This window comes from Sprattus sprattus (assembly GCF_963457725.1).
Source record: "Sprattus sprattus genome assembly, chromosome: 5".
In the NCBI taxonomy this organism is placed as follows: Eukaryota; Metazoa; Chordata; class Actinopteri; order Clupeiformes; family Clupeidae; genus Sprattus; species Sprattus sprattus.
In genome coordinates, this window is record NC_137924.1 from 44,732,119 (window position 1) to 44,745,617 (window position 13,499).

General features: G+C 41.3%; 1 protein-coding gene across 1 annotated transcript in view; it reads left to right on the forward strand.

Annotated features, from left to right (window-relative positions):
- Positions 1-10,723: 10,723 nt before the first annotated feature.
- Positions 10,724-13,499, forward strand: part of adam19a (ADAM metallopeptidase domain 19a) — a 120,374-nt gene continuing 117,598 nt past the window's right edge. Inside the window, exon 1 of the mRNA XM_080839355.1 lies at positions 10,724-10,891. Within this exon, the coding sequence (XP_080695481.1) occupies positions 10,762-10,891 (130 nt within the window). The 5' untranslated portion in view covers positions 10,724-10,761. The remainder of the gene's footprint in view (positions 10,892-13,499) is intronic.

Consider the following 13,499-nt stretch of genomic DNA (forward strand, 5'->3'; position numbering starts at 1 on the left):
CATCCCTGAGGTTAAAACTTGTAACTCTTAATTTTGAACACATTTTGAATACATGTCCATACTATTGCTCCAATTGTATGACAAACTAGGTATAACACATTTCAGCATGGAAGGGAAATCATTTTGCCTTAGACTAGAAAGGTCATAAAGTATTTTATTTTAAAAAGTGTTTATTTCACACACAGCATACAAGTGTCAAACCGAGGCGGGCCGATCTTTTTTTTTCATCGTTTTACAATATATTTTCATTCAGTTAATAATACATAATAGCCAGGGTATTTTTTCAAATAAAAATAGCAGATATTATTTAAGTTCTATCCACCACTGAAGCCCAAAAGAACGAGGATTCACATGTAGTCTTCAGTTCTTTTACCTCCATGTCTAGATGTTGACCTTGTTTGTGACACTTGTGTTTTTTTCTCCACCTTCACGTTTGAGGTAGGTAAGAGATCTGAATGGGGTGAGGTCTAACCTTTGGATGAAGAGACTGGCAGCCTATGTGCTTCTGATATCATTATTTCTATGGCACTGTCATGATACTGCAAAGGTGACTTCCACAAAAACCTCACTCAGACATTTAGACACAAACACTCACACACTCTCTTTGTCTCACACACACACACGCACGCACGCACGCACGCACGCACACATGCACACATAATACACTATTCCCAACCACAAAACAGCTTCATCCAAATAAACACCCAAAACAAACAACGAGAGGGAAAGCAAAGCTGCTTGGCACCTTTCAGTCTACCCCCTCGATGACATGACCTTTAAAAGCTAAATATCTGACGGTCCACTGACGCATAGAGACCCATCTTCTGGAGGATCTCGAAAAACCCTGTCTGAAGCTCTGAGGCCTGACTAGACCAGAGTGAGGGGAGAGGTTGGTTACATCAACTGCACTCTCTCCAGTAAACACGAGACGGACACCGTCAGTCATTCATCCTTCCGTTCAGGCCTCCTCCGACCTGATCCATCCATTCATTTTTCTTCCATCTCAGCCGTCTTCAACTTTTTGGGCGATCCTCTAGTCCTCTGCACCTCCTGTTTTGCTCAGCTGTTGAAAAGGGTAATAATATATAAAAGTTTAGATAGCATTACTCGAAGAGAACACCATGTTTCACTGAGCACTTTACCCTTTACATGATGCACATCAGCACAGGGCTGGATGAAAAGGAATTAAATACAGAATTCAAAATAGATAAAAAGCTTGCTTACGTGCTGGTGTGGAGTGTTCATTGTTGACAAGATGCCAGATTAGGTAAACATAAATAAATAAATAAATAAATAAAAGAGAGAGAGAAAGAAAAGTTAACTAGGCTGCAACAGTGTTTGATTATCAGGTCGTATAATGCCCTCTACTGGAATACAATTATAATCATCACCTTTATTGCATGTTTCAGAGAGAATGACAGAGTAGAATATTAATTACAGCGGTTCCAAAAATCCCCCAAAATACAATTAAAACAGCCGTAGTTCTTTTTTTTACCTTGACGACATCTATCCAGTTCCACCCTCGGGGCAGTTCTCCTTTATTATCTGAAGTTATGGAAATAGAAAATATCAGAGCACACTTTAGGGCCAATCTACCAGATTCAATTTGTCTACAACGCGATGTACTATACTGTTAATACAGAATTTACTAGAGTATGCAAAAAAGTAATAAACAGTGCATATGCAAATACTGCATGACCCTCTGTACTTGCCTGTTCTTGAGATTATTTTCTTCTTCTGTGCTTTGGTCAGCTGTTCTTTCTTCTCCTTTTTCTTGCTTGCAGGCACAGTATTGCTTGTCTTTCGATCAAATGTCAAAAACAGGAACCATTAGATTCAAAATGACAAAAGATTAATGAACCAAATTACCATTTCCCTTTGTAGAGATTCCACGTCTGACCATTTTAGTTTAAGGGGACAAATCTTTGCCATTTGGAAATTGTAAGCAAATTGTAAGCCACCCAGAGAGAGAGAGAGAGAGAGAGAGAGAGAGTGAGAGAGAGAGAGAGAGAGAGAGAGAGAGAGAGAGAGAGAGAGAGAGAGAGAGAGAGAGAGAGAGAGACAGGCAGAGATGGAGCAGCTAGGAGAAACCAACAGCAAGAGGGACTGACCACAGCATCCTTTACAGGCTGGTGGTTCTCCATCAGGTCAGCCTGGTTTTCTTTGGCCCACTCAAACAAAGTGTACATCATGGCTTCGCCCAGGTTAGCCTCCGCCTGCTCCTCCAGTTTAGAGATGATATCCTTCTTTGTTGTAGAAGATCTAACAAACCAGCAAGAAGCACAGGTAAGCCAACATGCGTGTTATACGTGTAAACACTTTAAACACACCCACAGTGAGGTTGCAGATGGATAGGTGAACAGAATGTTATGCATGCGTTACATTTCACTGTCCAGAGTTGGTTCATGTGGTCTTTTGTGTGACAGTTATGACTGATATACGCAGAACAGAAATACACAAGTATACACAAACTTGTTAAACAAATCAAACAAGTTAAACATACAAACAGCTGCAATTGTCAATATCCATTTAATCGTTATTGTGTTCATCAACCTTACTGAGAAACTGGCTTACATTCTGTTGTTGAAAAAAGCTTGTAAAGATAACGAGGGGGCAGTTTCAGGATATGTCTCAGGCCATGAGACATCCAAAAGAAATGCTTTAGGGTCTTCGTGGTCTCCTATCTGAAGACAGAAAATAGAATTGTTTCTTGACACGCGTCATGAACACCTGCAATACTGTGCAGCTGCAGACTTGCTTAATGACACCAGCTATTAATTGCTATTAACACAATGTCATATCAAGATAGGGCAGCTTTTCGGGCGGACGATTAGCAGCACGGCACATCGAAGCAACAATGTAAGAGATATTCAAATATTACTTACTCTAAACTGGAATGAAGTCGGACTGAGTTCCTTGAAGCATTCGTCCTCTTCATATATAGAACGAAGAGCCTCCAACTCCATCTGCACAAGTGAGACATCAGTATTAAGAGAAAATACGTTAATTTAACCATGATACGACTATTCCTCGACTAGAGTTAGCTGGCAAACTATTCATATTCTAGGTTGCGTGTATGTATCTGATAAATCAACAAGCAAACCGAATTAATTAGCATGACAAGCCATGTTCAATTATTCAGGAAGTATTTGACTTTTCCTTGGCCTTAAGGTAGCTTGGATAACTAACCAACACTTACATTTACACTCTATTGGCTGATTAGCTGGTTAGCTATCTGGTACATGATCCAGTTGAACATCATAGGTCCACAGCTCTGTGCTGTAGCTAACATTACTTAGCAAGGATAAGTTATTGATGTTTTACGTTCACGTTAATCACATGGGATAGCGAGATAGTTTAAACACAACTTAGACTAGCTGGCGTGACTAGAAATAGACCCAGCGAACTGGTTCGAACAATACGGTTAATCAGTATGACAAAACCTCCTTATGTGTTTGATTTCGCTAAGACTAACGTTATCTAGTTAGCAAGTACAGTGTTAGCAAGCTAGGGTAACTTTACGGATGCTGCTCTCGTAAGCTAACTTAGCAGGAGCGAACGTTCTGGCTGAACATATTTGTGCAAAATACCTCTTGATCTTCATTGGCAGTCATGATTTCTGTTCAAGCACTCAAACAAGACGACACCGCTTGTCAGATATCCCTGCAATTATTAATATTATTGTTTCAACCTGTCATACTTGAAGTGGAAGAAGTTTTTTTTGACTACACTACAAATACGCTCGTGTAACGTCAGTCACCATGATGTTAACGCAAGCCACTGCACAAATCCCGTTTTAAAGAGAATGTCATTGCTGCACAGTCGATGCGCAGTTTCGTTCATTGCAATCTCTCTTCAGATATTGTAAAATTGCCTATCCAATATTGGACATTATCTTTATTTGGAATAACCCCTTGAGATGTACCTTTTCGTTTTCGAGGGGGTCCAGAACACCATCAGACAGTAAACATACATTACATGAACATAAAATAGAAACAACAATAATGAGGAATGACAATTGAATCCATGTGTTAATGAAATAAACAGTAATCCAACAAAAATTCCATTTTGTCTAGAAAAACACTGACCCTATGTATTAAAAATAAAACACCATCCAGCTCTAAAGTCTAAAAAAGCCCCGGCTCGTTATGCCTACAAGATATACACAAGGGGGAGTGTGTGATCCACTTTTATTTTACACACCCTTTCGACTGGGTATGACAGGCTACCACCTATTAGATTTAGTGTACAGGTACAATGCCAATTAAATGCAGTTAGTATTTAATCAGAACTGCAAAAGAAAAGTATTGCAGTGTGCAAGGTTGTGCGCCCATGTAGGGTGTAATGTGTAATTCTATGTGTAATTTCGGATGAAGAGTGTATAAGAGTGGCTGCTAGTGGAGTAGTATTTGTGCCTATGTTAAGGTGGGGTGTATCTTCTGTTAGCGATTAGAGGTATGTGTGTTATTGTGATGCCTCAAGTAGTTCCATCATGTACTAGCTGGTCTGTGCCCACCCTTACCAAGAGTTGGTGACAAAATTGAGCTGTGTTCAATATAAATACTAGTGAACACTGAACAACATGAGAAATAGGCTACATCCTATGCAAGAATAAACAAAGCAAATATAAAAGTATTGAAACAGTGCAGTAATGGGTGCAATAATGTTTAGCGAGCCTGCTTTGCGGGGAGAGGAGGCTCCTGTAACGCCTGGCGGAGGGAAAGAGATTAAAATGTCCATGGTTAGGGCGGGATGCATCCATTTAGGGTGGTAAATGGTACATTCAGGACTGGAACACAGCAAACCAGTACACCAAGCTTGGCTAGGCCTATAGGTCTAAGCTAAATGCAAAACCATTATCGTCTAAAGTATTCCCTACTTCTACTACTACTACTACTACTCCATCACCATGTCTTACACATAAGCTTGGGGTTGAAGTAGGCTATTGAAAGAGATGTGAATGTCAGAATGTGCAATATCCATACCAAGCTATTATTACGTGACTGTTTCATTTACCGCTGATCCATTTGGATGCACCAAAGGCACCCGCTGAGCCCCATCACCGGTGTAATCACCCCCGAGATGATCGATTGATACGGTCAGGCAGTTCCACCGGGCTGGCGTGTCCCGTGAGCGCTTGTCTCAATAGTCCACTCTCAAAATGAAGATTTACACAGCAGGATGATCAGCAGTGGGTCGCTTTTTCATTTTCTAGCAAATAGGCCTCATATGGCCTACCCCCCAAAAAAGAAAAAAATTATTTGTAGGCTATACCAGAAAGACCCCTGATGGATTTCATGTGCGGCTGCTCCTTCACAGATGATGATGTTCCCTGGTTGTATTGTTTGCTGTCAGGTTGAATTTAATAGCCAAGGCCATGCTTGGAATCGACTTTCTTCAAATGATTTCCATTGAGATCTCTCATTTGTAGAGGTTATAATAGAAACATCATATGAAAAAAAATAAAATCAAGTTGGCAAGTTCTGCAACCTTGAAAAATCTGTTCCTACAACTTACTTGCCTCACAGCCCTGCTGCAAAAACACCCAGTTGAGTGCAGTGATTTAATGGTTTAATTTCCAACTGGATGCAAACTCACTCCTAAATATTACTTATTTAACAACCAGCTATGTGAAGGCAAAATAGACCCAACCCTTCCAGAATAGAGTTGGAATTCTACACACACTGCTCCCCCCCCCCCCCCCTTTTTTTTGTCAGTTTTGCACTGGGAGACATTTCTTATCAGAAGCATACGTAATTAGTTGCCTTATCTATGCTTCGTGTGCGGTCCCCTGACACGCAATGACCCCTCTCCAAATGGATGGTGTGAAACACAATTACTAGAGAGGCTGAATGCAACCTCGTTATCATCCTCTCACAGCAGTTAATTAAGTTATCCTCTCCCTCTCCCTCTCGTTTTTTGTCATTTTTTGGCCACAAACAGTGAGGAGAATCCCTCATTTTCTCACAGGACCCAGAGCTTGCTCGGGGGACGCACACACATTTCTCTGTAAAAAATGTCCCTTTTTTATTTATCAATTTGAACCCAACACTGTAGGGCGTCTCATTTAAAAAATTATTGAGATAACACAAGCACAGGCGCACACACACACACACACACACACTCACACACTCACACACACACACACACACACACACACACACACATACACACACATGCTGCTGCTCCATCAGTTCTGCTCATATGTGGAGAAGCTTCCTCACAAAGCTCCAGGGCCTCGCAGTCTCTGCAGACGTTCTGTTATTAGCATGGGCTCCAGAGGAAGGAAATGATGAATGAGGATGTTTTTATATGTAAAGGCCTCACTTCCTCTACACACACACACACACTCACACAACCTACATAGCCATGGCAACGGCATCCTATGACCATATGCTACTTAAATCAACAAGTCCTGTTTTTGTCCCCTCTGGGGACACACAACAAAGAGGGAAGTGCAGACTCTTCAACATGGCTTACATTGCCTTCTGCTCCCAAACAAATTCATATCAATTCAATAACCCAGGTATGGATTTGCAACGGGTAAACACCTTGGCAACAGCTGCCCCTTTCCTGAAGCTCGGTAGCTGGCCGGTCACAGGGACGTGACAAACCTCAACAGAGAGGCAATAAAACAACATGGAGGAACAAATCCTCAGCATCACCTGCCTTGCTTGGTTGGAGAGGCCCCTGATTTTTTGTGTGTGGATGGTACATGCACAATAAGCACACGCAACATTAAACACATCATCACTCCCTCACTCTCTTTCTGTATCGCTCTCTCTCTTTATCTCTCTTTCTTCCTTCGCCTCGCTTTCTTCGTGCCTCCTCATGTCCTGAGCTTTGTCTGCGGGGGTGTCGGGTTCCTGAGTGCAGCTTTTGTGTATCTCCATAAAAACAGCTTGAGGACCCGGGCGAACCCTCTGTTCTGCCACTTATCTTGCGTCAGGCGAGCCAGCTTAGAGGGGCATTGTTCTCTCTGATAGGGCTCTGCCCTTAGGGCCCACAGTAGACTCAGCCAGTTTCTCTTTAGCGCTTCCACGCTTTATTACGAACCATATCCCCCACTTGTTTCACTCTCTGTGACTGTCTGTCTCTCTCTCCCTCTTTGTGTTCTCCTCCTCCCTCTCTTTTTGTTGCGCATCCTCCTGTTTGCAGTGTCGGCAGAGCGGCGTTCGTCTTGGAAAGTGTGCAATTCTGTCATGAGGAAAACAAGTGCCAGCCTTTTCAAAAAAGCCCCTCAGTACTATTTGCTGTTGTTTTTGTTTTTGTTGTGGCCGTGATTGTCACTTCCATGGCAGTGACTGCCATGGGGTAAGATAGAGGCATCAGTCCCTTGCTGATTGTTTACATTAAAAAAAAATGGGGAACTGATCCAAAAAATGCAGTATACTGTGTGATTAACCATGTTATTATTTCAGAAAATGTTTTTTATTTAACACTTTGTATTCCTCCTTCAAGTGGGTCAGTCAATCAATGAGTGAATGAATGAATACCATTAATTTATAAAATTGCTTTAGTAATAAATCCTTTATAACTGTGTTGTAACAATTCACAAAACAAACCCTTTGTGTTGCCATATTGTGACATTTCGCATTGGCATTGTAAGACTATTTCTATGGCAGCTCTTCAGGTTCGCCTGCATCAGAGGAGCTTCATTTTGCAGACATTACCAACCGTGTTGTAACAATTCACAAAACAAACCCTTTGTGTCTCCATATTGTGACATTTCACCATTTTGCACAGTTTTTGGCAGTCAGTATGACAACATCGGCCTTTTCTCCTGCACACACTCACACACACTCTCACATACACACACTCTCACACACACACACCCACACACTCTCACACACAAGGAAGCACGTCCCATCTAGCAAAATGCTTTAGCAGCTGGATTGAGGCACTCTCTCTTTCTCTCCTCCCCAAAGTGAGCAGAGCCCCTTTGTTATTTTTGGCCCATCTCTCCAACACTATCTAGACCCGCTAGCCAGGTAGGCCAGACGAGGCTGAAAGGAACAGGTCCGTGGAGACCTTGATATTAAAAATTGAATAGAATGGAGGAAATCAGAACCCCATGTCTGATTGATTGCTTATCACCTTGTGAGCTGATAGAGGCTGTGGTACAAAAGCACAAAAGCCCAAAGAGCAGCGGGCCAGAAGTGCGATGTGAAATCCGAATTTTTTTTAGAATTAGCGCAATGAAACCTTCAATAATAAATAAATACAAATAAATTAAAGGGAGTAGACTTCTCTTGCTTGGCATGCTCCTAACAATGTAGCAATGTGCATTGTAAGACTATTTCTATGGCAGCTCTTCAGGTTCGCCTGCATCAGAGGAGTTTCATTTTGCAGACATTACCAGTTTAAATGAAGATTAGATCAGCACTGGATTAACTAAAGTACTTGGTGAATATGTTCAATGAGTTTATACATTTGCCCTGTCAGTCATGGATGGTCTCATTACAAATTACTACACAGAGTATGATCACAATGGGGGTTATTATGAGTGATATACAATGGGAGGAACACGCATTATGGCAGTGATGAGGCTCTTGATTAAAATGTTCCATACAACAGAAACTTCTCTCTCTCTCTCTCTCTCTCTGTCTCTCTCTCTCACACACACACACACACACACACACACACACACACACACAGTACATGTACACAGTATTGTGACAAGCTCACACATTCACATACAACAGTTGTGATCATAGATGTCTTGCTGCATAATGCCTTAGTCAGGGCAGTCTGTCTCAAAGGACAAACAATTGAACAATGCACAAGTTTGAAAAGTCAAATCTCCCTCAGTGAAAAGACAACAGGGTTATCAGTGAGAGCTGTCTGGAGGAGCCAGCCCCTCTACCAGACTATAGGAGTTATATGTCAAGCCGATTAATCTCTTGTATGTAGATGAGCACTTGAATGATGTGCATTTGGGCTCTAACCCGCAGCTTAATTCGAATGGGTCCTGACATTCACAACTGATGAAGTTTGCGTTTCGCCATGAAGTTGCCCTCCAACTAGGGATAGGAACTGTTGAAGAGAGAAATGATGAGTCTTTCTTGGAACTAGAGACAAGTTTTCCATCTTGGCGTTTTTCTATTTTGGCTTGTGAGCCCTGGCGTCTGTAGGCCCCTTTTTGAGAAGAGGGGATTTGCTGCCTGGGAGTAGGAGAAGTCCCCCCTTTTGATTACCCCACTTTAACCCCGCTGTAAGCCAACTGAAATAAAGCCACAGAGTGAGAGGGAGAAGGCTGGAAAGGAGAGCAACAAAATGTGTGAGAAAACACAGTGCCCAGAGTACTTTAAGCAGGCTCATGGACTGCTGAAGTGGTCAGACAGAAAAGGAACATATTTTTCCCGATGAGGGGAGTTAAGTCTGTCTTTCCTCTCTGCAACCACAAATCCGGACAATTATTCCAAACTTCTGAGGCATGAGGGTGACAGTGACACAGAGATAAAACATTTTGAGGGAAAAAGAAAACAGTTTTGGCACCCTTCCTGGCCTGGTGACATCGTCCGAATGCTGGCAAAACATCCCATATTGGAGCTTTAGCCACACAACTTGGCTCATGGTTCTAATTCTGCAAGAAAAGGATAGGATTTTTTGAGAGGATCAGGGAGAAAATTATTTCTTTCGTGTTTTGATAGATATAGGGATGGCAAACAAAAAAACGAGAGCACTCATAGTTCAATTCAATTTGTCTTCCTCACCATGAAGCTCCTGAACGAGAGCAAAAGACAGAGAAGCAAGAGCGAGCTCTATACCAGAAGAAAGGATGTGAAAGTAAGCCATTGCCCGATCTCTGCCCTTAGATCGTGTGCAATGATTTTTAAAACACAAATGTTTACAAAAGCACATAAAACGCACATAGCAAACGCAGACTGATACATTTAAAGTAAACATTATTCATAATGTTATATCTTACAAATGCAGCCCATGGCTACATCCAAAGAATTGGCTATTAAAAAACTCTTTTGAACCTCTCATAGTGTCACACAGTCCTGTTTTAATTACCACTATTACCTAAGGCGTCAGTGAAGCCTACCTCATTTGTGAAGTGGTAGGTGCTAGCATTAAAAAGATCGAGGGATTTCTGCAGCTGTCGGGCGTTACTTTCCCTGAATGCAAATGCAACAGGTAACATATCTGTCTGAATTTTTCACCCTTTCTCCTCTTTTACTTCTCAGAGAATCAGTAATAGGCATTCAGCCTACGTATTGTGGCAAATGGTGCCTTTCCTAATGTTCATTATTCCCCGTAGGGACTCTTGATACATTGTGATAATTATATACCTATTATGATATATTGCTATTATCCAACGTGGTATGCAAAACCACATCAATCAATATGTGAGATAAAATCATTAATCACTGGCCGCTTGTTGGTTTGAATGGGTTTGGTGTTTTGTGCATTTATCATTCCACTTGCATATGCATGAAGGCGTGCACGATTAATCCAAACAAGTGACAAAGAGAAGTCTTCTTGGCGAGTGCCGGTTAATCCCTTTTTTGTCAGGGCTCTGAACAGTCACTTAAATCATAGCTTCATTCAGACACCGTGCAGAGCGTGCGCACGACTCGCGAGCTACACGCTCACTCGCAATCAGATCCATTCCTTGGACCTTTGGATTCCTTGGTTTTCACGCCCGCCGCTCCCTCGCGAGAGAGCGAAAGAAGACGAGGCGGGAGGGGGGATCCGCGCGAGTGAGCCATCGAGAGCCAAGGAGAACGGACCACGGTACCGACCGCGACGGGGATGTACAGCAAACACCGCCAGAAAGATGGCCAATCTTTATCGATACAATGCAGACATTCGCTAATAATGTTGTCGCTGTTACTTCTGAACGGCATCCTGCAGAGCGTGAATGGAGACATTCGGGAACAAGGTAATGTCAAAGAGAAAACAAGATAAGCCAAAGAAAGGGCACGCTGCAGCTCTCCGTAACCCACTTGGAAAGTTGTCCAGTTTGTTATCTACCAGTTGCGTGTGTCAACATGCGAGTACTATGATTGAGACGTTTTCCATAGAGAAGAAAACATTTAAGTTTGTGATTGTGGCTCGCTACTTTCTGTGGGTTGCTGAGTAAGTCTTTGTTTTACTAAACACTCCAAATGACTGTTGTGAGACTGGAGCGAATCTCCTTAAAAGGAGGCGATTTGAAATAACTGTAACGACAGACTAGGCTATGTAGGCTAAGAAGTAGACTACAGTAGACTAATCTATACTAAATAGATGCTTTAAGTGGAATGAGTGTTTGTTGTTACATATCCCCACTGTTGTTTTTGCATGAAGTAGTTGGCTGCCTCAGAGTTTGTGAAGCTTAAGTCTATAGAACCTCTCACTAGCATTCCGTTTTTCAAAAAGTTGCCCTCAGGCAATAACATGTGACATGGCGTGACAACTAAATTGGGTCTATGAATTTAATTAATGAAATTACATTTCAAAACGTATTTTTTTTTAAAAAATGTATCCATTAGCCTATGTCAAACTGATGAATATTATTATCATTATTATTGTTATTATTATGCTTGCTGCTGCATGCAGGCAGCCATGTAGTATTTGTACACGTTTTTTCTTCCTCCTTCTCTGACCCTTTTCACTAATATTTGGGTAAACTACAGTAAGACTAAACCAATGCACAGGAAACTTGGTGTTTGTGTAGGTAGGTGTGCTTTTCCCTGGGTGCTAGTGCCCGCTGAAGTGGTGGGTAGAGTCAAAGCTCCTTTTCGGCAATAGATTGAAAACAATTTTGCGATTTTTTTTTTGATTTTTTCATGGCAAGCTGGCCTCTAGGAGGTGCATTACCCTAGCTCATGATGATTACTTTGTTGAGTGGTGCCACCTACTGAATGATGTGGAAAAAAAAATCTAGCACTAAACAAGCCAATATCTTGTGATGTAATGGTTACAACTTAACGAAATGTGACACTCTGTATCACTACCACATCATTGGGATGCAATTGACAAGTCCCTTCTGGCTCTCTTAACAAACAAATGGCTTATCAACATTTAATAGCCAATACATGCCTGTGTAAATGCCCAATCTTTTTGTAGGGTAATTCAAAATGGCATATTGAAGCAATTTACCCAATTTCAAACAAATCAGCCATAAGATGTCACCACAACAACCTACAGCATGCTTTCCTCTGTTCCTCTGAAAAGGTTTGGTCTATCTTCAAAATAAATGTTGTCTTTTAATCCTCACGTAACATTTAAAAAATTCAAATGATCCTCTTTCATCAGTTGAAGCGGTCAAATTATTCAATCTTTTGCTACTCGGGGCAGTTTACACAATTTGCTTGGACCCCAATGATCGCTGCTTGCAGCTATGTTTACACTTATTATTATGATCGTGTATACCCCTGTCCTGCTATTAATATCCATACTTGTACCGTTATATGTAGCATTTAATTAACATTTAGTATTGATTGTATTCAAACATTTATGCCTTCAACTATAGTCCCGCATTTTATATACAGGCATATTTTCAAGACTTTGTAAATAAATGCCAAGTACAGTTATACATTGAAGACCATATTGTTGCTTATGTATACATATATATTTCACAAAATGCCCAAATTTAGCACAAGAATATATCTGTTATAAAGTCACACTCATTCATGTATTCACTAGATAAAGTAGCTGTCATTGTCATTGTCATTGTTGTGTCCAATAATTGCTAAATCGTGTTTGATGCCGAAGTGAACATCCAGCATCATTACAGATATGTGTTTTATGTGACAGTGGATATGGTACAAGCAGTGTTGGGGAGTAACGGAATACACGTACCGGCGTTACGTATTTAGAATACAAATTATGAGTAACTGTATTCCGTTACAGTTACAATTTAAATAGACGGTATTCAGAATACAGTTACATTGTTGAAATCAATGGATTACATGACGGTACTTATCTGTTTCACAAGTTTATTCACTCTCTAAATAAATGAAGGCAACTTGATGCATTTCCCAGAAGCCCCAAAATGAAAATTGATGAAAATTAGCTATATGCGTGATCAGTGGCTTCTAATGCAGAAGGAAAATGAGCAGCCAGAGTCAGGGCAGGAATGCTTTTCTATCCTGGAAATTCTAACAGCATTTCACGATAAAGAAAGAGAAGGGAGAACGTAATAAAAGACTCCACCTCCAACCTGAAGAAGCATCTTAAAGTAAGTTTATTTTTTGAATTAGCTAAGGGCAGTCATCTGCTTTAGTTTAACTGGTCACCTTGCTAGTTTATGTGCTGAATGAATAGCCCCGGAGCCGTGGAAAGTCCTGTTTGACATGCTATCTTACGTTAGCTAAAATTAGTTTGTGTTTAAATGCTCTTGTAAGGGCAAATGCTACACCCAGGTCGCTGCGCTCATCTAGTGAGCGTTGTCTGGCACTGCCGCCTGTGCAAGCAGAGCACGGCAATCCAAACTATTCTCATTTGTAGTTCCACGTTGCTGGAACGAACTGCCTAGCACTGCCAGAGTAGGGGCGTCCCTCTCT